General features: G+C 45.3%; 1 protein-coding gene and 1 long non-coding RNA gene across 4 annotated transcripts; one reads left to right on the forward strand and one right to left on the reverse strand.

The window, feature by feature from the left end:
• Positions 1–7,837: 7,837 nt before the first annotated feature.
• SLC25A48 (solute carrier family 25 member 48) lies at positions 7,838–20,361 on the reverse strand. 3 transcript variants are annotated; one of them, XM_030459185.1, is made up of 8 exons: positions 20,272–20,361; positions 18,305–18,348; positions 15,758–15,829; positions 14,965–15,217; positions 14,592–14,840; positions 13,268–13,401; positions 10,098–10,227; positions 9,424–9,513 (listed from the first exon to the last, which is right to left on the reverse strand). In XM_030459185.1, exons 4-7 carry the CDS (start codon positions 15,194–15,196, stop codon positions 10,105–10,107), a joined length of 738 nt encoding a protein of 245 aa, XP_030315045.1. In that variant the 5' UTR covers positions 15,197–15,217; positions 15,758–15,829; positions 18,305–18,348; positions 20,272–20,361; the 3' UTR covers positions 9,424–9,513; positions 10,098–10,104. The 3 variants fall into 3 exon arrangements, with proteins under 3 accessions (XP_030315043.1, XP_030315045.1, XP_030315042.1); XM_030459182.1 differs by lacking the exon at positions 20,272–20,361 and adding an exon at positions 20,137–20,263; XM_030459183.1 differs by lacking the exons at positions 10,098–10,227; positions 20,272–20,361 and adding an exon at positions 20,137–20,263 and having other exon boundaries at positions 7,838–9,513.
• LOC115599065 lies at positions 19,933–26,080 on the forward strand. The gene is made up of 3 exons (XR_003988123.1): positions 19,933–20,052; positions 24,687–24,841; positions 24,957–26,080. It is a non-coding gene; the product is annotated as an uncharacterized LOC115599065 (long non-coding RNA).
• The last annotated feature ends 1,429 nt before the right edge of the window (positions 26,081–27,509 follow it).

A 27,509-nucleotide genomic window follows, 5' to 3' on the forward strand; every position in this document is an offset into this window, starting at 1 on the left:
CTAACTATAAAACAAGGTCTTGCAGGGAATTTCAAAGCAAAACCTCTTGATTTGTCAGACAAGCTCACAGAGGACTTTTGCCTAACTCCAAGCTTGGTTCTGACTGCCCTAATAATGGGAGGACTTCTGCTTGCTTCCCACCACTGTTCATCAAACTCAGTTTTGCTGCTACTAGTGTATTAAAACCTTCCTCCTCACTGAAAGCAGAAGTTCTATAAGGAGCAAAGTGAACAAATTAAAACTCAGTCAATACTTAACTTCTTTAACAACTACAGTAGCTTAAAAAAACCCCAGACTTACCTCAGCGATGGGAAGACATGAACATGACTGAAAAGGAAAAGAGTGAGCATTAAAATCCAATACTGCTATTTTTAACAGACAAGTATATTTTTCTTTAGGTTCATGCTATTTATATTCTCAAAAGCCATGTACTCACACTTCCAGCTGTCTCCCTACATGGGCAACCTACAGAATCGTCCCTCTGCAAGAACAAGTGAGAAATCAGTATTTATCATCATCTACTTTTCAAGCATGCAGTTCCACAGAGTTAAGGTGCTGAGGAGTCACTTACAAGTAGATGTTTTGTATGCCGGATAATTTCCCGGACACTGCAATTCTGTGCTTGCACAGAGAGCAGCAAAAAGGAGAAGAGAAGGTATGGCAGCATGCTGGCATTCAGGTGCAATCAGTCTGATGGGTGACAGGAGAATAGGAGGACACTCCTTTTAATTGAGTCTTCACAAAATTCCCATTCTAATACGGAAAAACCCAATTATAAAACTGATACCAGGTGCCCACTATCTTTCCCACTAGCTTGGATAGCATTTTAGAGAAATCAAATGTGGAATTATGTCACCTACTGCTGTGAGTTGACTTCAGCACTGCGGAAATTCACAAATGCTCCTCAAGAAGTGATTAATTTGACCATTGTGTTATCACACCCCAACAGGAAACAATGGTTACAAATCTACGAAAGCATTTTTTTTTCAGATGTGGGTTTTGTCTCCTATGCTTATGCATACTACGGTTCTGTGAAAGCAAAGAGATGATAAAGTTCAGCATTGCCAGAGTTCCTGAGAAAACCAACCGACAGGCTTGCAAGCCTCGTTTCCCCTGGATTCCAAGCAGAACCTTTCCCAACAAAAGGTGATGATGCTGCCAGGCACTGTTGTGCAGACAGACAAACAACCAGAGTTGTGGAGCTGTGCCCGGAGAAGTTGTTAGACTGAATTACAGCTGCCACATCTGCAGGGCAATCCTTGGCTGTGGCCCCACCTCTGCCAAGTGCAAGCACTGCAGTGCACAGATAAGGATCAGGCCCTCAGAGTGCAAACACTGCCTGCAAACAACATTCCATCCCTAACCTTTGAAGCAGAAAGGAGTGGATGCAAAAGTAGTCTTAGGTGACCAAAATGGTATTAACTTGGAAATCTTCTCAGGTGGAGTCTCTTAGGCAGGTTGAATGTCTTCTAGAGCTTTCTGTGGCCATGGAGGTTTCCTTTTTTCAAGTTGCACACCTTGGCAGAGCAAGTAGGAGATCTTTAGATTTCTTTTAGATCCCCAAAGTCGACTTGTAAGCTTCCCTCTTGTTAGGGTTTAAATCCTGTTATATCTCAAAGATCTTCTCCAAAACCTTGAACCTTCTGCTAGTCAGCATAGCTGAAGGATGAGTGTGATATATCTGGAAACTAGCCTGGAAAAAGAAAACATCAGGTTGCAATTTTCTGGTTTTTTCTCTGGCATTTGCCTATTGGCAAGGGATTCATCTGTCCAAGCACAGCTCCCTTGCCTGCCCAGGGAGCAGAGGAGGTTCTGCCTGCTGCTCCTGTTCTGCCCTGCTGCCTGCACACTGAGCACCAGCTCTGGGCTGGGGCGGATGCTCCCTGGCCTTTTATTTGACATTTCTCCCTAGGTGATTTAGCGTGGGAAGTGTGCATCCCATTAGGCATCTGCAGCTTTCACCCAGGCCCTAGGGAATACCTAGAAAAATCCAGAATCTCTCCCTTGGCAAGCCAAAGCTGGCAGCAGGCTGAGTTATCATTGACAAAATTTATTGCATGTGAGTCAGGTAGCAGCATCTTCCAAGGCACTGGGCTCTTAGAGAAGGGCTAAAATTATGGATTTGTGATCAAAAGCCTGTGATTCCTTGAAAAGTAGTGAAGAGACTTTCATGATGGTTACATCTCCCTACAGGAAGAGCTTTCTACTGAAGCAGAGCATGGGCATGGTGCTCTCTGTGTATTCACCCAGTAAGACCCCACAGCAAGAACTAGAATGGTTAGTTCAAAGCATAAATCCCTGAAGGAAATAAATGGTGTGGGACACTTGGTTTCTCAGAAGGCTGAAAAAATGGTTTGACATGGTTTGGAAAGAAAGAATTCACAAGCATCTTTGATTCAGCCAAGGTTTTGCAACAAATATGGTAACAAGCCATGAGGAGAGAGGAACAGGGAGCTCTTCGTGGTAGCCAGGAGTACCTTCTGCTTCTTATTTTTAAATAAAATATGTTAATTAGAAATCCCATTTTGCCCAGTAGGTGCTACACTCTGTCTTTCAAAGAATCTTACAGAATCTGATATACTAAGCAGGGTCCCTAGGACCTCTTTCCCTTTGGAATGATGTCTCAGGGCAGTTTCCATGCTCTGTAAGTGAAAGAAATTGGTGGCATAAATTGTAGGCAAGGGACATAATTAGGATCTTTCCATACATGAGGTGCAATTATGTTCACTGGACAGTGAACAGATCAGATAATGTCTTCCCAGGATGACCAGGCAAAAGGACAAATCAGAATGGCAGAACCTCCAGAGCTGCTCTTGAGCTGCTCCCCAATCCCATGGCTCCTCCTCACAGGCTGATACCAGCCCTTGCTCTGCACCTTTTCCTTTCTACTGGGTTGTGTAGTGAGGTCCATCTCATGCTGCTTTTGTTCCAGGGCAAACTGGTCCCCAGAGAAGCTGTATTCACAGTGAATCAGAAATCACCAGAAGTCAAACTATTAGGGAAAGAACCGTCCATGTATTGGGTAGAGCACCCAATATCCATGTACTGAGTGGCACCAGCTCTGGATTCTCTTTGGAGAATTTAGGATTTATTCCAGCATTCAGAGGCTGTTTAATCTAGGTATTTGATCTCCCTCCATTCCTCTTACTTAATCTCTCTTCAAGCAACATGAGCCAAACTATAGAGAGATTCCAGCCCAGAACAGGTTTTTGGAAAAAGTGAACACACAAAACTCACCAAATATATTTCTGTGATATCTTACAGGTATTTCCCTCTAACTCCTTTGGAAACCCTCATCTCATGTCCTGCACAATTTTGGTTTCTGTGCACATATTTTGGGATATATTCTCTTTTAATGGAACTACTTTGACGAGAGGTCAATTGACTGAAAATGCCACGCAAGTGTCCAAGTTCCAAATAACTCTTTTAGCATGGTCAGCATGAACCTCCAGATCTTCTGAGTACTCATGAGAGAATTTGCATCCCACTGTAGTATCTGTACACTTTGGGGTTTTTTCAGTGTGGCAAAAGATTCCCTCTAGAAGAAAACCACCCAGATAAGATGCCAGCTAGTTTCACATTTGCTGTGTACACTGATAAACATGTAAGAGCCTGCAAAGACCACAGATGAAAAGATGCTATTGGCAGTTTCATTTTCCAGACATAAGGTGGCTTGGAATATTTTTTTTTCTTTCTTTTAGAGAAATATGACCTATGCTAGTCTATAATTAAAGGAAGATAAGCTCATTCTAAGTCCTCCACAAAAGGGTAAACCAAAGCATAGTAATAGCAAGATTGAATGTGACAGAAAGGCTTAAAACCAAAATGAACTCCAGGAACATTTCATATACCAGCTTGAAGAGGGCAGTGGCACCTCCTGGTAGCCCCACAGTCTACTTTGTCCTAGCAGATGGACCCCCAGATATTTAAACTAACCAGTCAAAACTGGCAGTGCCCAGGAGGTGTGAGATGGGGAATCCACCTGAGGGACCTTCAGAGCTGCAAGTCATCCTTGTTTCAGGCAATAGTAGAGGCACTGGAGCTTCCCTGGGTTTTCTAGCAAGGCAGCCAAGCTTGCCATGCTGCAGTCAGACTTAGGGAGAGCTGAAGCACCTAAAAAGCAAAAAGCCCTGACAGCTTTTTGTGCATCTCACAACCTACAGCCTCCAGAAATAAGCAGAGGAAAACAGGAATTGCCCACAAAATTCACCAGTCCTCTTGTATTTTAAGGTTTTCTTGGTGGCATTGCTCTCACCTCAGTATCCCCTTTTGTGGGCCTGAACACTTTCACATCAGGAAAGAGAAACATTACAGAGCTGTCAGATTATAAACCCACTCACCCTTCCTTGCTTGTCCCACAGTGAGATGACTCTGGGTGCTGGATTTCCCTCTCAGCACAGCATGCAGATGAAGGCTGAACATCTGGGACAGACAGACAGACAAAGCAAAGCATTCCCTCCTGGGCTGTGTTAGAGCTCTCTCAGACAAACCTGCATTGCAGCTCACTTTTCATGCTGGAAGCACTGAAATAAACATCTGCCAGCTGATTGATTGAAACACAGCAACCCAATTTAATAATGAAATAAACATGGATATTGGTTCACACCTGGTTGCATGAGCAAGAATAGGCTGGCCCTCTTCCCTGTGAGTTGGCAGGATTTTCTATGTTTTTTGTAAAGTTGGCTACGTTAGTGCTAAAATGTTTTGAAACATAGAGTAGTTTGGGTTGGAAAAGACCATTAAGATCATGAAGCCCAACCCTTGACCCAGCACACTGCACAATCTACCACTAAGCCATATGCCTAAGTGCTACATCTACACACTTTCTAAATACCTCCAGGGGTGGTAGACATGAGGGATCAGACCATGAGATGCTCCAAGCCATGAAGATGAGCTATGTTTGTTCTGGTGCTTTCACAGCAGTGAGACTGTGTAGGTGCCAGTCTTGAAGCAGTGAGTGTCAGCAGCAGGGCAGTCTCAGCCTCTGCTTCCCCATTGCAGCGTTCTTGTCTCTCCAAATGTTTCTCCTTGTGACCCAAGATTATGCTCACCCAAGAGGACCTTCATATTCTTTTCAGTGTTTTGGTATTCTATAATCCAGTAGCTTTAGTATTTCACCTTACTATCAAAGGATTTTTTGATGTATTCAGCATTTTTTATCTTACAGGGAAACCTCATGTGGGACATTCTAGAACCCCTTAAAAAGATCCTCTCCTCCTGATGCATGTTTGGTCTGAGCATGTTGGTTGTTCCACTGGTGTCTGATTCTGGAGCTATCACAAGATCTACACTTTTAGAAAACTGCTTTGAAAACTAGTGTAACTACTTAAATTTCCCTTTGCTGCATCTCTTAAATAACCCTTGGATCCTATCTCTGGAGGGATGCTTTATGTACTACTCGTTGAAGTTGGTGGTGATCACTACAGGAGCATCTCTGGGCAGAGGGTGGCTGTGGAGAGGAGAAGCTGTTATCATGCAGTTTATAGTCAATTTAGCAACTTTAACTCTCCCCATTTCTCTCCTTGGATCTCATAGTTTCTTCTGACTCTACACTTAATCTTTTTCTTCAGGGGTACAAGATGGGCATCGACCTTCTTGGCTTCTATGAATGCAACATCTAGGAGAGAAATCTTACACTGTTAACAATCTCTATGACCAGACAAGGAACTTCAGATAAACCAAGGAGATAGATCTTAACGCCTACAAAGACGTCAGCTACTCCTCTGTCTCAGAGTACAACAGAAAAAGAGGAACTGAGATGAAGAGTGTGATCTTGCCTTCCCCCGAGGTGTGGACACGCAAGACCAGGACTCCCAAGGTGTGAGAAAATCTCAGCCTGGCCTGGAGCCATCACAGGCAGAGTTTCAGCAGCACAAAGCCACTGGAGGAGAGCTCCTTCAAGGGACAGAAACTCCACCCTGCTTGGGAGAAGGATTCAAGGACATTTCAGGTGCCCAGGAGCAGCAGGGGATGCAGACACAGGGAGAGGAGGTGGCCTCCTCCTTGCCCCCTGGCTGTAGAGCAGCCCCAGCCTGCTCCTACCTTGCAACTTATGGAGCCCACAAGGCTTCTTTCTCCCAGCACCAAAGACCTTCAGGTTAGGGATGGTTTTCCCAGAAAAATAGCTTTTCACTAGGATATATGTTCCCATTTAATTTTTTGTTGGATTTTTGATTCTTTTTTGGTTTTGAGCCAGGGAAATCAGCTGCTATTGCCTTCCCTTCCCTAGCACAACATAGTGAATAAACTGGGAAAAACAGCTACAGCCATTAGTGCAAACAGCACCTCATTAAGTAATGTAGGGTGTTGTAAGAGCTGGAACAGCACCAGCAACCTCAAAGGTAATTAAAGATTCATTTAAGGCATGACAGATCTGAGTGTGGTTTCATATTAGGGGCAAGAGAAACATAGAAGTAGGGGTCCCTGGTCCTTCTGGTCTCCTGTCTTATTTTTTACCAGTTTCAGGATTTACTACATTTATCTTACAAACGTGAGGCTCTGGGAGCATCTATGCACAAGCTCTCAAGCAGATGGCTTCTCCCACCCTAGTGGGGCTTGAGCACATGCAGGCAGCAGGTCACCATGCCCACAGCACTGACAGAGGAGCAGGTCCATATCCTGAATTCTGTTGACAGGGAGGAATTTTCATTAGTGTAAGTCAGGGCAAACTCACCAAAATGTGCAGGCAGAGCCCCATACAAAGTCCTTGAAGAGGATTCCTTAGAGATCCTAATTACTATCAATATATAATGATATTATTTCTAAAAAAAAATAAATGCATTTGATATGTCATAAAGTAATGTCTAAACAGAAGACACAGACATGTCCAGGCTCTGTAGGCATAAATTATAACTTCCATCCTTCAAGATCTGGAGCTGACCCCCTGGTGGTGTCACCCAGCCCTACCACTGGACCTCTTTCTTCAGTGAAACAGCCAGGCAACCACCACTTCAAAAGCAAGGCCAAGTTGTTGACTGGACTCCATGGGTATAGATCTGCAGTGATCCATCACAGCAATGGCTACAAACATCCCAAAAAATGCTGTGCCTCAAACAGTGCTCATCCCAAACCTTCTTCACCTGACCCAGCATCAGCCTGATCTCCTGTGTGCTGAAGGGCTTCTGTCACCCTCAAAATCCTGGTGCTGCAGCACAGAGCTGCTTTGCCTCACTCAGGGTTTGTCTGTCAATGCTAATGAGGTGATGCACTCATTAAGCAGTGCACCCAGGGCTTGCCTCCAGCACTGCTGGGCTAGGGAAGATGTTGGCAGGGCAGGATCACCCCAGAATCTCCTGTCAGATGCCCAGCATGGGGCTGCCCTCTTGAGAAGGGAGGGCGTGCTGGTCTGGCAGCAAATCTGAACGTGGGGGTGAATGGAGCAAGGCAGAAAGAGATGGTCTGGCAGCTGAGAAGCCACAGAGTGAGCGGCAGACAGCTGTGCCCTGTCATGGTCAAGGATGCCATCATGTGGCTGAAGCTTTTTATTCACTTCCTTCTTGCTTTGCATGTTTTTATATAAAAAAGCTTTCTGCCTTCTGTTCCCTTTCAACAGCAGATAATCCAAAACGCTGACAGTTCCTTTGGGCAGGTGTGTGTGCACGAGAATGTTTTCCTGATAAATCCTGGCTGTCCATTGCCAAATTGGTTTCATTAGATGAAAAACACCACAAAAAATCAGCATGATTTTTCCCTGTGGAATGTGGATCTCAGGGCTTTACGCCCAGAGGGGCACTGAACAGACCTAACCTGGGCACCACAAGGTCAGGATCACTGAGATACACAACACATTCTAAACCTCATCAGTTTCATTAATTAATGGGCCATTTTACACAGTGCAGGCAGACAAGCAACACCATTTATTTGCATGGAAGAAATAGTCTCCCCAAGTATTATCCCTGGAGACATAAGGCATTATACATCTAGAGAGCACATTTTACCTCTATGCATTAAAACAGGCAACATGGGAAGTCTAAATCCTTAAATGCTGCCAGCAACAAGTGCTTGTGTGAAGGCTCATCAATTTAATCCACACTGTTTATCAAAACCAGTTCCCTGTCTTCTTGCCAAGCTCAAAGGCACCATGATCCTCCTTGCCTGCAAGTCCTGAGATGAAGCAACACCAGCTCTTTCTCCCTCTTTTTAAGGCTGGTTCTGGGGGAAAGTCACTCTTCCATTTCTAATTCAGATGTGAGCAAAGAGGAGTCCAAGGTTGGGGACCCCATTTCTGAGGTTTTCACGTCTTGTCACATAAGTCATTCATCCATGGAAGAGAACTTAAGAGTTTCTATTTCTTTCTCCACCTTTATCTAGAGGAAAGCTAGACAGATGAAGAGAGGAGGAACTGTACATTTCCCAGAGGACAGTGTTGTCTCAGACTGTCCCCCTATGTCCCTCTGTGTGCAAGGAAGTTACCCCTCAGCCTCCTCTGCCAGTGCCAGCAGAGTCCTCTCAGACAGCAACCTGGTTCTTTTTGGATTTTGGCATCAGAAGCTCCATGCTTAGAAAACAAAGCACGAAGACATTTCACAGCATTAACAGGAATAATAACGACAATTATTAAAAAGATCTTGGAATAACTGAAAGGCTGAAGTAGACCAAAGAGAGACCTGGGTCTGCCCCCGTCGGCTCAGTGGGATTGCAGCTGGAGGTATGAAGATGGCCCATATATTTTAGAGAATAGTTTTGGATAAACTCTGCATCCCTTTAAGAGATTTCCTTTGGTGGTGGTTTTCCAAGGCTTCAAAGTGATGACTGCAGGATTTGGCAGTTGGCAAGCTGGACAGTCAAGTGAGGAAAATCAGAAAGTCCAACAAGATCCATCCCTGTGGAAGGCTACACAGGGAGAGTTAGATAAATTAATTGGCAGCCCTTTCTTTGAAATGTAGGTTCTATCCTGGCCCAATCCAGGACTTGCTTTATTGTTTTCTGAAGAAAAAGAGCAGCTTCATCTCAGAGTTTAACATCCTCCTATTTCCAAATTTAATTCACACATTGGATAATCAACTGAAGTCGTTGAAGCCCTTCACATCTTTTCATGGTACTCTTGTCCAAATGGCAGCAAAATGGAGAGGTCTGTGCTGTAGAACATGAGTATCCATTCCTGTGGGTGGAGCCATCCAATTCTTTCATCCTGCAATCAGGCAAGCATCTGGTGGGAATCCAAACCTTCCTACATGAAAAGCACCTGCACACCAATCATACTCCTGTGGGTAAGCAGAGGGAGTTGTTCTCTTGGCTTAATGCAAAAAATGTCATTGGTCAAAAAGTCAAACACTAATGTGGGGGATTATTAAGGTGCTCTTAGACAACAGAGTGAAATAATAAATGGTCTCTGGATTGACTGATCTGGTGCAGTTTTCAGAGTCCTCCAGGGACTGAGGTCACGCCAGAAGAGAAAGCAGATGCTGTGGGTGCAGGACAGGAGTCTTCGGTCAGAGCAACTCAGCCCCCACCAACACCACTCTGCTGATGTGGCTCAGGAAAGTAGGAGACTTTCAGGTCCTCTGGGCAACACTTTTGAAAAAAAAAATGAAGGAAGTTTATAACAGACTGCAGAAAACAGCAAAGGCTGCCAAGAGTAATCTTGAGTATTTAAATACCAAAAAATATCAGATATTTTTAATGCTGCTCCTTTATGCAACCCTAGGTTTAGGAGGGAAAAAGTAAAACTGTGAGTTGATAGTAAAAGACACTTTGGAAGGGGTTAATGACAAGGTCTTTGTGGATGGATCCAGGGAGGAAAGGATACTACTGTGCAGGGACTTTAGTGAGGAGAATAATATTTCAAACTTTATAAATTGTTGCAGAATATTCTTTCAGATTTTCTTTCCTGATTCACACTAATCAAAGCAAACACAACAATCAATGCAGATTGTAATGAAATTCCAAGAGATCTGGAATGAAATTAAAATCCATCAGCACAATGATTTCCTGCCTCAAATCCCACAGACCCAAATTTGGAAAGTATTTGACTATCCAGATGTAGGTAGCCATGTAAGTTATTTGACTTTCAGAGGATCTGTACAATTGCAACTCCATTCTGATTTAAAGATTGATTCTCTAATCTCAATAAAGCTGGAAGGTCTTCGTGTGCTGACCTGGAAGTTAAGGATTGGTCTCAGTTTTGTCTCTTTTCATTGCTTTGAGGGAAAGTTCATAGCCAAGAAACATGGCTGAACTCGCTGGGAATCCTCGCACTGCATTGACCGTGATGCCCCTAAAAAAGACCTGTTGAGGATGGAGAAAGGTTAGAGCAGAGGAATGTAGTGGCTGTTTTCTTCTTCAAAAATTGAATCAAGTTACAGTGGGATTCTGAAGAACCAGTTTTTGGGTTGCTCAGAAGACAGGCTCTTGCTGCTGGGCTTTGTTGAAATATGGAAACACAAAAGTCATCAATTTGGTATCACTGCACTCCAGGGACCCCTCTCTGTATCTGCCAGCAAAAGCTACAAGATGTAGAGGGTAAAAATGTCCTCATGCCACTGGTGTAGAGCAGGAAGCAAGAAATCTAAAATGTTTTCCAGCACTGTCCTACCTTCATACAGCCCTTCCTTCCCTGTGTACTCACATACACACACAGGGACCATGCCAGCCTCAGGGTACCTCAAGAAAGCTGTTGTGTTCCTGCAGCAAATTCTGTGGCTCCTGGGGTTGTTCTATGGGTACAGAAGACAGAAGTGGAGATGAAGTGGAGAAGTGGCTGTGATCCAGCCCGTCTGATGCAGGCCTTGTGTCACATTGACTGTTCTGCAGGTTTCAACTTTCAGCATAGAAACAATTTGTCTATCAGAGGAAAACTAGACTTACTCTGTACCTGGCTCAGAACTGGTCTGGGAAAAATATTTGATAGGATCTGATATTTTCACATGTGGATTCCTGAGGTCAGCCTTTGGTGCACATATGTATCCAAGCATTTATTTTTTATTTATTAAAATAAACATCCACAGCCAGACTCTCATTCTGCTCAGTATTTCTTTTTTGTGAAGATGCTGGCACTTGCAAGAGGGAAAGACTTGTTCAAACGCTTAAAAAGTGCTTAACCAACAGCTTTATTGCCTGCATGGTGACAATTATCCTCCTCCTGTCCTGTGATTTTTGGGCTGTAAAGAATGTCACAGGGTGACTGATGGTTGTCCTTTGCTGCTGCTGATGATGATAGGAGTCACTAGGTATCTGAAGCCAGGAAGGGAGTAAAACCTCATCACTTAAAAAGTGCTTGAACAGTAAAATGCTTTCTGGAAAGTGGAGATGGGGCCTTTGTTGCTCCTCATTCCTGGTTCATCTCCTTTTGAAATCCCGCTGTCTACAAACACTGCCTGGTGTGTGCATGGCTGTGCACAGACCACTGACTTGTGCTGAGCCTATTTACAACACAGTGATCACAGGGAATCTCTCTGCTGCCCTGTTTCTCCCCAGATCACTCCCTTAACTTCTCAGCTAATCATTGTGGTCACTGATCTAAACACCAGAGGTTGAGAACAGACAAGAAAAGCAAAGCAAGCTCCCTTCCAGACTCTACAAAAGCAAAGCTCCCACAGCTGCTGTAGGAAATTATGGAAGGTCTCTGCTCCAAGTCCAGAAGCCCATGGATTTAAGTGTTTATCCAGTATTCACCCTGAAATACTGAGCTCTGCTAACAAAACCAGATCTTGTGTCCAGGAAACCCAGTGCATGGTGCTGACTGGTATGAGACAGAACCAAAACACCCTCACATTTGTTTAGGATAGAATTTGCAATCTGAAGTTACAACATTGGGGAATTTAGGATATTACTTGAGTTATTGAGGTGTTTTATTTTGCTAGAAAAGATAGAAATTTCTGGGAATTCAAGTTTTTGCAGTAGTCATAAAGTAACACAAGAGAGCTATGTGAAATAACAGTGAAGATTTATAAAGAAAAGTCTAGAGCCATAAATTTTTCCCATCAGAATGAACACAGCTGACTATGGAGAAAGAAGGGGGCCAGAGCTGCAGTTTTTTCATGTGCCAGGCAATTATTTTCAGCACTGCAAATGCTGTTCTTTTATCCCAGAATGAAACCATCCAGAGCTGAGTTTGCTGTTTACCAGTTATGCTTCTCCCAACATATAAAAACTTTTTCATCAGCAACTCATTTGGAAAAATTGCAAGCAGTTCATGCATCAAAAAAAACCCCCAAAATCCAAAAAAACAAGTGCCTGAATAATTGTTAATATACAGGCAGGACAAGGAAGGTAAGGGGTGAAGATGAGGATGGAGAAGGAGGGGAAAACTGCTCTGACCACCCCAGCATGGTCTTAAACATCTCTCTAAGAACCTATTCTTCAAATTAATTTGACTTTTTTCACTCAATAACAAAAAACCCCAACAGACTGCAGGCTCCTGTGCCAGCAAGCATAACAGAGTGTCATGTTGGCAAATATTTAAATCACACTGACTTGTGATTTTGCAGGATTATTTGGAGTTTGTTGTTGTTTTTTCTCAACCTGCTGCTTTTCCCTCAGAATGTCAAGATTAATGTTTTGGAGCTAAGAACCCACAGGATGCCTTGATGGCAACTCAAAGACAGATTTATTTTTTTTTTCAGTATCAGAAGACATTGTTTCTTGTAACTAGATGCTGGCAGGGTGATAAGGCTGCAAACCAGATCTCTGCCACTCACATTAATGTAGGCAAAGTCTGCAGGTAGAACAGAGAACTTTTATTACACTAACAGAGTCAGTAAAGGGACATAAGTTGCCTTTTTGGCTTGCAGCCTTTCTACAGGCATGAAGCCAGAGAAATCCTGAATTAAGAGCTTTTGCATTCAGCTCTGTCCTGGTGCAAAATAAATGTGAGCAGTGTAAACCAAAGCAGCAGTTCCACCAAAGCACTGCCCAAACACACCTTCAGCCCCACTGAGTTCCATTCTCACTAACTTTGGTGTCAATGGAAAATATCTGTCCTCTGCTTTTAGTTGAAGCCATCACAGAGGCCAAGATTTTCTACCTTTAATATAGGTCAAGTCAAATCACACCCACAATTAAATAAATGTACCAGCAGGAAGTGTTATTTTAGGTTAATTACACCAGCAGATGGTGACCCCCAGTCATTCCTTTTTTCATTGCTGTAAGGTACATTTTCGCTCTCACTATGATGATTTAGAAAGAATCTACACAATCTACAATATAATTATTTGTTGTCATTATTATAATTCAGAAGTAGCTTTAGTTGAAGGTTTGTGACAACTATTGTACTTCCCAGATGAAAATTAAGTGCCTAACACCCAAATTTACTTCAAAAACCACTTACTTTTAAGCCCTCGTTCTGGTAGCTTTGCGAGATGCAGTCCAGGGTCCCTTTGTACTTGTTTAAATAAACCCCATCTGCCTGAAGTCGACTTTTCACCACATCCATTGGAGTAGCTATCACCCAGGAAATGGCTCCTAGAACAACGTAGAAGTATTTGAACAATCTCTTCTCTATATGTCCTTGGCTTCAGGTCAGGAAACTCAGAAGTTCTTCTCTCATGTGCCACATCACAGTCAAAGGATTCGTCTTGCAGAGCATTTGCCCAGTTCAGGCACAGGAATTATTTTTCTGGGAGCAAAGTTTGTAGAAGCAGCACTGAGATTGTAGGGGTCATGCTGGTAACCAAATGCAGGAGGTGCACCCCAAGCTATCACCCTGCAGGGAACAGCTTCTGAAAAACTGCAAGCCTGTAGAGCTTTCTGAAAAACTGGAGCCCACTTGTTGAAAAGCAAAGAGCAAGCTGAGAATGCAAAGCAGAAGTTGGTCTCTCATGCAACCAAGATTAGGCTCCCCACAGCTGAGATACATCCTATAAAGAATCCTTCTATTCACACTGAGCAGCATGCAGCCAGGTGGGATGGATTGTCTCTGAAAAGGTCAGCATGTGACTGCAATCCATGGCCCAGCTGGACACACAAAAGCTTGTTTGGACCAACATGAGTGTTGGGGCATGGGAGAGAAGCTGTCCAGATGGGCCAGGGCTCTGTTCCTTTGCAGATGAAACAGGCTGATTTTTAATCATTACCTGAGCTAAGGACTGATTGCATTTAGGGATTTGAAATTTGAAAATGGTCAAAAAATAAGGAGTGGATGTAATGGTGACCTTACAGATGTAATCACAGCAAGGGATGCACACACCAGTCTTCCTGGCACTTTGTCATGATTTTGGCAGGTGTACACAGGAAAAAATAAGAAAAGGAAGATCAAAAACGGTCAACTTGGCTTCTGCTGCATGCAGGTAGGGTGCACACACCCTTCTGGTGAGCTGCCAACATGCTGAAGACTTCTGGAGGCATCTTGGCTGCCATCTATCACTGGCAGTGTGCTACACAATGCTGGAAGGCACCCAAGGAGATGAAGGCACTGGCTGTTTTCCTTCTCACTGATTTTGAGCCCAATGAAGATCTGATAACATGACTTCCACAAAGTTTGTTGAGTCTTAAAGTGAATAAAGTGATGCCAGGGACCTGGCCTCAAGGGGAGGAAGGTTGTTCAGGCCCACATCCTCTCCTAGTCACCAGGAGGATGTGATGGGATTCTGAGCCACCTCAGGAGCCCTTCTGTCCTTGTTTTGCCAGCTAGGTGGGGAAAGAAAGGTGCTTACCTGCTACACCCCCTGCCAGCCAGATGGAGAAGGCATTGGGGGAATGGCATCCGTCAGGGGTAATCCATCCACAGAAGAACTTGTAAGGGATGAAATACAGGCAGTACCCAGGAATGTCCCTCAGAAACGTCGCTCCTGTGCCTCGATACATTCCTGCTATCCCCTCCTTCTGTAGGACTGTCCTGAAGCAGTGAAATGGGCCTCGGTACACAGGAAATCCAGAAACCGAGGGCTTCTGTTTAGTGTTTGCTGAAAATAAAAATATTATAAAAGGTACAAACTTTATAATTGCTACAGCTTTAGCGAAGCTGTCCCAAAGCTCTTGGTAAATAGGGAGGACTGGTGGAGAAAGGAAAAAAGTAGTGCTTCCTACCTTTGATGTAGGGCTGTGTTTGCATCTGTAGCCTTATCTTTACCAGTTCCACAGGAGTGCCAATGCCCACGGAGATGAACCCTGCCACCACACTGGCCAGAGCCACATCAGGCAATGCCGGGCTGTGAGCTGGGTCCCCGTGGCGGAGCTGGCTGAGGAGCTGTTGTGTGTTGCTGAAGATCCCAAACACCACGGAGCTGTAGATGGCAGAGCTGGCCAGTGGGAAGGACATTCCTTTGAAAAAACCAGCCACCTGCCCAGGGAAGGGAGCAGGAGATAAGAGAGCTGTGTGACCCCCCCCTGTGTCTATCAGGCAAATACAAGTGGCAGGTGCCACCTGGAACCAACCATCCCATGTGCTGAGCAACTACAAATTAATTTGGACTGCTAAAGACTTGTCAAGATTGTGTGTCCCATATGCTGAAAGCATGGAAAAGTCCAGCTTTTTTTCCTGGCATTACCAAAGGCAGCAAAATGCTTGGGCAGAGCTTTGCTAGCACGTATGGGCAAAACCATCACTGTGAATGTAGCACCTTGAGCCCTGTGGAGACACAGGCAGTGTCATTTGTCACTCCACACCTGGAATATGTCTTTTTCTATTGGATTGACCAAGAGAGTTACCTTAGAGTTAAGCATGAGAAGGCTATCAGGGTTTGCAGACTCAGTGGCACAAACTATTGCTTTCATATAACTACTGGTGTCAACAGTGATTTGGTTTCAGAACTGTGTGTATTTATTTATTTACCTCTTTGTATTTTCCACCAGTATGTTTTAAGTAAGACAAAGTACTTACAGACTCATTTCTGTACACAGTGAGAAAACAGTTGAGTGTATTTCCATATCCTTGCCCAGCTTGCAAACGAGTCTGCAAAAGATATTCATGAAATGTGATTGAAATCCCCTGCTTCCAGCTCAGTAAAAGTTCATACTACATAAACAATGTGTACTTTGCTTTGAGAATGAATCCTTCCCTAGTTGTAAAGAAAACAGAGCAATAAAATAAGATATATATATCTCCACCCCCTTGAGCTTTGCCAGAAGCAGGGCTAAAAGGGACCTCAGAGGTCTGAAGCTTTCTGCAACATCTGGAATCAATGACTTTCAAATTGCTCTTGAGTCCAGACCAGCTACCCCAGCCCTGACAGGCTGCTGTGGGCAGTGCTGTCATTGGCAAGGTCCTGAACATGTGGAAATTTGAGAGTGCTTTGGTCTTCCTCATCTGGGGACTCTCAGTAGAGGTTGGGATGCGTTGCAGAAGGATGGAGTGAAGAGCTCCCCTGGGAGGCTTCTGGGGCCCTTCCCATCCAAGGTGTATTTTAAGACATAGCCATACTAAAGGAGCCAAAGTAATTGAGCTCAGAAATTCTCCATGCTTCACTCATAAAGACATTTTCACATAATTTCAAACAAAGACATTTTGTTTCTGGAAAGCAAAAGTTACAGCCCTTCCAAAAGATGCCTACAACAGCTGTAAGAAAAGGTGTAAATCATGACAAAGGACAAAGCCTGTAGGGCTTCAGCTTGCTCTCCCCTTCTCATATATATAAGTATATAAATACATAAATGCACACACATATTTTGATCATCTTTCATTCAAATTTGCAATTAAAAAATCCTAACAAGTGATGCATTTTTTGGGCTTGGAAGTGTGTGAGGAAATGGGAACTCTGTTTGGTTCATAGGACCTGGGGCTTCAGCAATTAATCTTGGCTGAAGCCAGAGATAATTTTCTAGAGGAAGACACTCACATGTGCTGTCAGGGGTGGTTTTTGGGAATGAGGAATGTATTTCTGGTTGTATCCATCAGCATTGCTGTTAGCAGGAATGGTGAAACAAAGCCTGGAGGGAGAGTGCCAACCTGTGCTGGAGGTAAGTGCCTGGTCTCCTCTGGTGGCTCAGTCCAAGGTGAAGGCTCCATGCACAGCCCTGCCTTCCCTCCTGCCCTCACCTGCCCCCTTAGCCTAGACATTTTCATCTTTGAGTCTCATGGCTTGTGTTTTTTTTTCTTTTACATAGTAACCAGGTTTTCAGAGGTTCAAGTTAATACATTTTTCTGTGTAACTGAGGGCACAGTTTGTCCTCACACAACCAGCACTTAGTTAAGCTGTTAACACCTCACACTGAGATCACTGCTGCCATCTCTACCAAAGTCCACTGACAAAGGTATGGATTCCTCAGGAAAATTCTCCTTTTTGTTTTATGTTAATTGGATCAGGCTCTCGAGTGACTTCCAGAAACCATGGAAATTTCTGGATAAATTAACACAATGTAGAAGATGAAAAGTGAGTAAATGTGAATCTGTTTTAGAGTTTTGCAAGGCTGTGGAAGCTGCGGTGCTGGGAAAGGGCCAGCTGAAGAAGGAGATCTGCTTGGTGGGTACCATGGTGCACTTATTCCATCCAACCTTCAGTCTTGTCCTCTCCTAAGGTGGGGGAGGACCCCAGCACCTTAGCAGCTGTGACAGGATCGGGCTGGCAGGCCACCTCCCAACCCCAAGAGAGAGATCTGTGTGTAAGAAGATGGCTGTGGTGGCCAGGGGAGGATGTGGCATGGACCCTGCCTCCTGCCCATCATCCTTTCAAGGGTCTCAAAGGTGCAAAGAAGACAACTCTTGGGTCTGCCACACCTGACAGCCCTTCCTGGTGCCAGCAACAAGGCTTGGAGCATCTCAGAGCACATGGGCAGAGCAGTGAAAGCCACACAGGGATGTCTATCCCACAATGCAAAAGCAGCAAGGAGCAGAATTTTCCTTTTTATCTCTGCATCAGCAGAGATAGTCAGCTTGGCTGGGTCAAGTTGTTCTGGTGTATGCATGGGCTTGTCTACATCGTACTAGTAAATACCTTCTTACATCTCCAAATCTTTCCCCCTGAGGAATAATTGTCTTGCAGGAATAGGAAATACTACGTCTCATAGCCTTGGGATAACAGTTTCAGCTCTCTGCCCTTCCAGTGGTGCCAACACAAGGAAAACAAGGAAAAATGTGCCTGCAGCAAAACAAATATAGTTTCTCCCCCTCTTTGAATACCTGTCTGTGGCAAAGTTTAATAAAACAGTGGCAGAATTGTTCAGTAAACCCCACATTAAGTGAGGCCAGGTTAAATTTTCAACATTCATCCTCACCAGAGGAACTTGCACATTCTTTTAGTTTCTCATTTGAAATGTGCAGTGGAGAGGAAAAAAGGTTAAAGAAAGCCTATGAAAACATTTCTACTTAGGCTAAATTCCTCTTGGGGTGGCAGGAAAAGGGAGGTCTTTCAAATCATCATCTTAAGAGAGGCCACTGCTCCATCAGTGAGGTTTGGTGGTTACATGAGAGCCCAGTTCAAAGCAGTTTTACCTTAATTGTGTCCAGGGGGTGTCCCACAACCACACTGGCAGTTCCTGGGGATAAAAGCAAAGTATTACACAAAACATTGAAGAAGCTTTCATGACAGGACTGAAAGCCATGGATTTGTAGGGGAGGAAGAGAGATTTCCATAGGAACTGTCATACTGGGCCACTGCAATGCCCAGCACAATGTCCTGTCTCTGACAATGGGCTAAAAGCTGAGCAGAAACACTTGTGCATCTCCAAAACTGCCCTGGATTCCATCAGCTTTACATCTCAAAGGCATCTGAGCAGGAAAAGGAGATGTTGTATTTGTATAACCTGCCAATGAAGAGCAATCCTTCTTTGCACTCTTGTAAGATTATGCAAACATTTAACCCCAAAACAGTGAGAACCAGGTTGGACATTAGAAAATACTTTCTCCTGGCTCAGATAATGATGCATGAGAGCCAGCTGCTGATGGGGCCTGTGATTTGCTGTTTTAAGAGCAGTTTCCAAATACCTGTCAGACAGAAAGGATTCTGTTCTACATCATTCTCTACTGTCCCATTCAGCTGCATCACCCAAGGATCTCTGGGAAGAAACAGCCCCTTCCCTTACATCATCCTGCCCATCTTCCCCTGGCACTTGCTGCCAGGAGCTCCTGCAACAGGGCAGGGCATGATTTGGTTACTCCCTTCTCAGGGAAGATGGAACAATCCGTGTTCCATGGCCAGGATATGGTTTTGTGTCCTTACAGCAAGTTCCAGGATGTTTATGGAGATGCTCATGCTTCTTTCACATCTATAAGTCTCCATGCGAACCACTGTCCTCAAGTCATTAGAGAATAAATGAAATTTCTCACTTGTAATGGATTAGAGCTGAAAAGAGCATCATGTCATTGCTCAGCAATGACTTTATACAAAAATGTGTGATTAAAATGTCTTTCCACCTCTTGGACCTTAATCTGAGACCACTTGTGGTCTAGTGTGAAAACAGGCTGTCACAGCACTGGTGGCTGTTCCCTGGACAGCCCGTCCTGCTCCAAGGTGTGTGGCAATAGCTCAGGTTCAGAGGGGCAGACAGCGTGCCCTGCAGCCTCCCCAGGCTTCAAAGAGCCAAAACTGAGATGCTCGTGTAACCTTTTGGCAGAGGCTCTGGGTTTTTAAAGGCTCAGCTAACCTATTAACCTTGCCTCACTAGTCGGGCTCCCCGAGCCCTCTCACACAGAAACCCCCCTCCCCGTCCCGAACCGGGCTGAGGGGTGGCTAGGGCTCAGCCCAGCATCAGGCTTTATCAGCTCTTATCAGATGATAAACTCAGTGGGTACTTTCAGTTAAGCCCCACGCCGCTGGTGCCGCGTCTCCACGTCCCGGCCTTTCCATTTTTGGCTCCTATCTCATTTTCCGGTGTTTGCATTCAGCTTTTCCAGCAGCCCGGATCGATCCCCCCTCCTTTCCCTGCCAGCATCACTTCCCAGACTGTTTACCGGCTGGGAACCGAAGGGTCAGAGCCAGGCGGTGCCTCCCCGGGGGTGTGTAGGGGGGCGGGTTGGCTGCTGGGAGCTCCGGGAAACGCGGTTGGTCCCTGCGGGGCTCCCAGCTAGGAAAGGAGAGCTAAGGGGGGGGAGCAGGGGGTTGGGGGGACACAGCAGCATCCCACCTACTGCCGCTGAAGTTTTAAGGATCCCTCCCGTGGCAATTAGATTAAACAGCACTTCTGAGCCCCAGCAAAGAAAAGCAAACTGCACAACACGCCGGTCGGAGGCACGGCCCGCAGGTGACCCGGAGGATTTAATTACCGTCCCTTCTTATACCCCTCCCTCCCGGCCCCCCCAAACCCCGAGCCCACGGCTCCACTTACCGCCCACCAAGCCCGCCGCGAACTCCTGCAGCTGGAGGCTGCCCATGCTGCTCCCAGCCCGGCCCACCGGGCAGGGGACCCCGCGGGACAAAGGGTCCCACCGGGCAGGGGACCCCGCGGCAAAGAGGGACTCACCGGGCAGCGGTCCCCACCAGACTGGGGGTCTCAAGGGGCAGGGGTCCCGCCGGGCAAGGGGTCCCCATGGGGAGTGCTCCCCGCCGCACACTCAGCTGCAGTGACAGCACGAACCGGAGCTTAAAGGCGCCGCAGAGGGGCCGGCGGCGGGGAGACACCCGAGGAGGAGGAGGAGGGGGATGGGGGGGGTGGTCTCGGTCAGGCACAGGGATTGGGGGGTGTGGAGAAGGGTGTTTCTGCTGGGACTGTTGCTGCCGGCTGTTGCGACACGGGTCAGAGCAGAAGTCTCTGCAGGCTGCGGCTGGTGGCACCCAGGAGTAAGAAGAGCAACGTTGGGTGGCAGGAAAAGGGGTTCTGTATAGAGAAGGTGAACGGGGGTGATTGAGGGAGCATGCTTTAAATTCGCAAATTCAAGATGTAAATCCAGACAGAGTGCATTGCACACGGCTTTACCCAACTGAAAAACTTCTCCCTTTGCTTCACTGCAATGACCCTGCCTCAGCTTTCCAGGAGATACCCCCAGTTTCAGGAGCCTCCCTTTCAGGAGCCACTCTCACTTTGGGTATTTTCAGAAGATAGCCCCAATTCTTGTGTTTTGGCAAGCAAAGAACAATTTCTCCCTACTCCTTTCTCCCTAGCAGTCATAGTTTTCTTACACCACTATTATCTGCTTCTCCTGCACTTCTTTCTTTCCCAGAGTTGGGAGCCCAGCTCTGTTTAGTTCCCCTTTCATGCAAGTTGCTCCTTTTCACCTTCCTTAGTCATTTCTCAGTAATTTTTTTTTTTTTTTAACTCTTTGAACTGGGCAGCCAGAACCACAAGAGATGGGAAAGAGCCAGGCACTCAACAGCCTAAAGATGTTTTCACTTTTGGCCTCAAACCCTTTTCTGGCAATTCTTAACATACTTTTCTGTTTGATGCTAAAGACATCTCTCTCAAACAGTAAATACCTGCTTTTGAGTCCAGCCTCACACAGTGGCTCCTGTGTGGCACTTTCAATTAGTAAAATCTAATACCTTATGCCTGGATAGCACCCAGCCACACAATAACACAACATCCTCTGGGCTTTAACCAGATCACTTGATATCCTTGTGCTCACCAATTCTATCAGAAAACTCCCCTTGGGCATAAGGGATGTGACTTTGCTTTTCAAAAGAAGCATTGGCCCTTTGTATACATCTGTCTTGTTTGGCTGTGGTTCATTATGGCCCAAAGTGCATTAAGTGCTGGAGATTTGTAGTTCCTTGGATGAGTTTTGGAGGCTTTCTTAAAAGACTGACATCAGGTTTGCTGTACTGCCTTCCTGGAATGCCAAACTGATTTTTTGTTTTAGCATATTTTGTCTACATATTCTGGTAACTATGAAAACATTGACAGTTCAGAAGTAAGAAATCCTGAATGCCAAAATACTGGCTAAAACCAATTTTTTTTCTTAAGTAGTATTTTAATTTCTATTGAGAAAGTAATATTTTCCAGAAAAGGAGATTCAGGTATTCAAGCTGACCTTAAAACAATATCCCATTATGTACATGCACATATACACAAGAAACCTTATCACCCAGTTGGCTGAAAGGAGCCTTTGTCTAGAAATTGCTTGTAGAAATGTGATATTAGATGCATGGTTATCAGTTCAAATAATCTACACCTGAAACTCTAGATTTGTTCCATGTATATATCAATACATGTTCTCCACAAGGAGTTTTCTTCAAGCACCAGGCCCCTAAATGCACAGTGGAGTTTTCAGAGGGGCTGCAGTCCTGGGTAAATGTTGCAGATGTGTGCACAAGCACTGTGGAAACTTATCAGTAATTTAAATGAAATAAAAATAACCAAAAATATGAAATAAATTTACTTCCTCCTTTGCTGCAATTGCATGGTGCTGAAACAGATCTCCTGGGACAGTCTGCCCTCAGCCTCAAGGGCCCAGGATATTTCCCAACATATCTCCCCCCAGCTCACAACCTGGATGACCAACAGCCAGCTCTCAGAGTAAGTGTCCCACAGGCAGCCCCTACAGCCATCCAGCATCTTCACTTGAGGGCCATGAACAGCCTTGTCCAGTGCACCCAGGTCTTGGTGTGCCACAATTTCTGGAGAGCAGGAGAAGCAGCAGCCTATGGAGCCTGGCAAGCTGCAGCTGTGTTCCCACCCAGGCAAAGCTGACCCTCCATCAAGCCAAGGAGGGTTTGACTGAGATAAGCCAGCTCAGTAGGGACATGTCTGAAGCTGAGAGCAGAGCAATGCTGCAATAGGCACCTACAGTATGGAAGACAAGACATTTTTCTCCATTCTGTTATGAGGAGACAGCCAACTGTTCCTTATGCTCCCTGCTCCCCTCCCCTGGATTCATTTTCAACACACCATCTATTGATAAGGCTTGAAAGAGCAGGAAGTCTCCCTGGCAGAGGAGGCTGGGCGGGCAACGTGTGGGTAGACTGGTAATGAGACAAAGTGGAGCAACTTTGCTCAAAGGCATGAACAACTTTCCAAGATTTCACTGCATCATCAACAGCTGTCTGCTCAAGGTGCTCAACTTGGCCTCATCACACTTCATGGTCAGAGGGATGCTGCCTCCAGAACCACAATTAGATTAGTTTTATTTCAGGCAGAGAAGAGAGAGCTGCCAAAGAGGAGATTCAAGGGAGGGGTTGATGTTCAACCAAAGCAGATTGTGCTGTGTGCAGTAGCAATGTGACAATCATGGGAAAAACACTTTGCCAGATCTCTCTAGGAAATGGTGATGCCAATGACCTGCTGTCCTACTCATCAGACTCTCCAGACTCTTGCAGAGGGAATTGGAGCCTGTGGGAAGAGCAGCTGAGCAAGGGAGGAGGTTTTCTCCAAGGTTAGAGACAGGAAGTTCTCTGGAGGCCACACACAAGTTGCAAGCTCAGGGAGCTTCACAGTCCACTAGCCAAGCATCTGCAACAGCCACCCCAAAGTACTTACACTGCAAATACCTGCAGGAGACACCATGCATTTGCTGGCCTCCTGCCTGCTTGTGGTTGAGAGGCAAAATTCTGCCCAGGCTGCCCAAACTCTCTTTCTAAAACACAAAATACTTCACATACAACCATCACATGTTGCCCAACAGTGACATCCTGGACATAAGTCCTTGGAAAATGCCCTTGGGAGTATACCAGGCTCTCTGTGTTTTAGCTTCTTGAACAACAGTCATGGTTTCAAGTAAAAAATGAGGAAATCTGAACTTCAGCAGATTTTTGTTGTAAAACAACAGTGATGTAAAACTGGAAAAAGCTTTGAAAGAGGTATCGAGCCCTAAGAGGTGTTTGGCAGGTGTGGTGGTTGTCCTGGTCTCTCTGACTGTGGAGAGGAGCAGAAGAGAACTGGAATTAAAGAAGGGAGATGGACAGAAGCAGAAACAAGGGGAAGCAGAAGAGGGGGCAGAGGCAGAAGGCAGGCATAGGTTTTCAGGGCTAAGGGATGAGAAGGTCCCAGAGAAAGGGATTTGGAACAGAATTCACCCATTGCAAACGTCCTCCAGTCTATTATCTGACTTTATAATTTAGGAATCCTAGAATCCCTGGGGAGACTCCTTGGAGGACAGTAAGGCACTTTTAACTGGGGCTGGATGTGGTCTCCATAAGTGCATGGTTCAGAGCCCAGATGTGGTCCAATGGTGTCTCTGAGGCATCAATCCAAAGCTCAAGGAAATGCTTATTCCTAAACTGTGCTATTTTTGAAAATCACTCATTCCCTACTTGCTGCCCTTCGAGAGTCCCCATCGGTGTCACCACTAAGTTATACACAAAAAAACTTCAGGTCCATCCTGGACCAGTGTTTGCCCAGTGGATATTTATCCCTGTTGTAATGCTGACTATTTACTTCATTGACTGAGCCAATATCTTTCCTTCAAAACCTCTAGAAGCAACACAAACAATCTGTTGCAATGTATTTCCCCCAGAACCCAGAGCAGTATTTGGTACCTGGAGGAAGCCAGACAGGTATTTCCACTTAAACCAGATGATAATTTGTTAATATCTGGGCAGACAGTGCCACCAAAAGGAAACGTGACAAACTACCCAGCCCAAAAAAACCTTTTGCAGCTGCTTTTTGAGCAGTTGTCATGACTACCCTCCCTCCCTCCACAGCCCCCTGCTTTGTTCCCCACCAGCTCCTCAGAGGGTGCATCCATCTCTAGAAAAACCACATGCAAGCTCTGAAGTTGAGAAATTAAGGGGTTTAGTCATTTAGCTGAAGGAGAGTCTCTAACCTGGCAGCTAACAATTTTTCCAGCACAATCTTATAAAACTGTTTGAATACTAAATTGCAACACATGGACAAATCTTGTTCCTTCCTATATTTTAGGTAACATATCCTCCCATAGCCTGCAAAACAACCCTATATTTGCTTGTGACTAGCCAGAATATTTTTCTCATTTTTTTTCAAAGCAGACACTACCAACAAGAGATTAAAAAATTCACCTGAATCTTTAAAGTACTCGTTGCTGTTGCTGCCTTGCCTCTGGGATGTGGCTTGGTCCCAGTTCACAGGCTGACTCCGGAGCATCACAGCCTCATCATGGACGAAATCTAACTTGATCTACTGGGTAAGGACAAGGGACTTCATATCTGATGTCTCTTAAATTAACAAGAAGCCAAAATAACATTCTGCTTTTATAGGGGAAGATGGATTAAATTGCTTTTTCCTGTTTTTGCTGTCAGGGTGGCTGCAGAGGGTGCTGTTAACCTGCGCACACCAGCACAAAACCAGGACTCCACTGAGCAGGACAGACCCAAGAATTTTCCTCAGGATGACAGTTCCAGCTCTGCACAGACCTGGCTGCTACAACCCACCTGAAAACTCTAACTGAACATGCCAGAGAAAGGCCAGGTCCTGCTGGCACATCCCATCTAGCTGTCCTGAGTTGGTACTTTGGAAAAAACATCCCCTGTTTTCCTGTTAGTGGTAGCAGGACCTTGCTACTCCCTGCCTGGTCTTGACATGCTCTGGGATGGGGACGGGGATGTGGGTGGCAGGTGAGAGGGGGGGAAGGCAGAAGGTGGAAAGCTTGTGTTTCCAGCCTCAGCACCCTTCAGGCAGGCTATGTGGTACTCAGTCCACCCAGCCCTGCCCTCAAACCACAGGAGTTTTGATTGTAAAAAGGCAGAACAGAAAGACTGGAGGGTGAAAAATGTTCCCAGTGAGGAACTTAGAGGAAACATCAGAAGACAGTTCCCAAATTATCCCAAGATCATCCCACCCTATCTACTATTGCTGCTCAGTGGAAAAAACAGTGAAAACCACATCAGAAACAAGTCCAGAACTGCTGTGAATGAAGGCAAACAGAAACTCACACCTTGTTTTACTGTCCCATAGCTGCTGCACAGGGCTTTTAGTCTCTGTGACCTGGTCCTCAAAACTTCACCTGTAGGAACCTCCTCTGGATGTGTTTTGGCTTTGTTCCTATCACTCCTCAGATGTCCCAGCTCCATCAGCAGAGCTGTTCCCCCACCGAGGCCCCAAAAAGCCTGGAGGGAAACAACTGCAGCAGGTAGTGCTATGGCTGCTTGCTGCAAGACCCCAAGTCCCCTGGGGCCACTTTTAGCAAAGCTAATGCATTAACTGCAGTTAGGAGCACTAAAGACCTGCAGCTGGGATCCCTACCTGTGTTGTCTCCTTTCCTTTTCCTTGGATGTGTTTTTACATTTTAGTAAACTTCAGAGTTTCTTGATGCATCTTCAGAGATCCATAAGAAGCATCACCCTAGTTTCTATCCCTTCATTCCCCCATAGGACAGCAGCAGTGATTCCTGAAATAAAAATAACACCTGTGTGTTTCTACCCAACTATTTCCTTGCTGGTGAATCCAGAGTGCTGTGAATTCCCTCCAGCTCCTCCAGAGTTTACAGTAGTTCCTTCTCAAGTCCATTTTCCCTGATAACTCAGCCTGAAAAACATCTGCACCCCATTAGGAGCAGCTTTGGGTACATAAAGCTGAATACAAAGGGTAAAGAAAACCTTTGATGGCTGAATCAAGCTCTCATCCAGGAAGCAATCTGGCAATCAGAGCAGGGTCCCTGCGGGATCCAAACTGAAAAACAGGCTCGACCCTTATTTCTAGAACATCACTGAAGCTACTTACCCTGCTAAAACACTAAAGATGCTCTGAATCATATGTAGAACATGAAGAAGCTGATGCTGTCTTTGTTGTCCAGCTTGATGCTTGCTCAAAAGCTGGAACAAATTAAGCAGAAAATCTGACTCATGGTCAAGGGGCTTCAGGTAGATCTGCTTTTGGTAAATTGAGGCCTATTTGGCAAACAGCCCATCAGACAGCAGTGATTTGGCAGCTGTGCTTTGTGTTTGATCTCATCTGTGTGTCTGAAGTCAGCATGGTGATTTTCAGGGACTCAGTGTGGGATCTGTCCCTATTGGACTTGGGTCCCGAGGTCTCCTTGAGCCAACCACCACCCATGGGTGATGTTTCACCCCATCTGTCTGCTGTGATAGTTTAAGCATGCTCTTTGCAATCTCTTCTCAGGACAGTGAGTGACCCTCAGTCTTGGTGGGTTTCAAGTTTTTTGTGCTGATGCCTTGTGGCCCAGTTCTTCTCCAGATGATCAGCACTCTCCCTGAGAGCTCATGTCCCCTTTCTGGCAGCCTGTGTCTCCTCTTTCTGGGAACAAGGAGATAAAGGTGTTTAACAGCCACGTAAAGATTTCTTTTTCCACTTGTGAGCCTTGTGATCTGTTTTGAGCCTGGTTTGACTGTGGTTCAACTCTTGCCCACTGCTGTCCACAGCAGACTTGGGGTGAACTCAGGTGCCCTTCTCCCCATGTCCCCATGGTTAGCCATGTTTTTCCAGATACTGGGGCATTTGCATCAATTTCTGAAGAAAAACTCAACTGTGCAGATAATTGTTTTTCTACATCCAACGTGTTCATGCTTTCTCTGTCCCCACATGGTTTATAATTTTATTTTGGGAAGTCTGACTCCAAGGTTGAAGTCTTTGCAGGCTGAGGATTGTTCCAGGCACTAAGGCTGATCATATTTTGCATCCTCATCTGCTGATTTTGTCAGTCTATGCATGAAGTGCAAGATGCATGGTCCTATTTTCAAGTGCAAGCACAATCAAAGAAATCATATCCAGACAACCAGGGTCCAGGCATGTCTGGGGAGGGTAATAAAATATTAAAAAAACAGAAAAATATTTTTCATGCTGCCTGTTGCTGCAGTGGCTGCATCACTGAGAGCTGGAAGGAGATTCCTCCAAAT

The sequence above is a fragment of the Calypte anna genome, chromosome 13 (genome assembly GCF_003957555.1).
Source record: "Calypte anna isolate BGI_N300 chromosome 13, bCalAnn1_v1.p, whole genome shotgun sequence".
In the NCBI taxonomy this organism is placed as follows: Eukaryota; Metazoa; Chordata; class Aves; order Apodiformes; family Trochilidae; genus Calypte; species Calypte anna.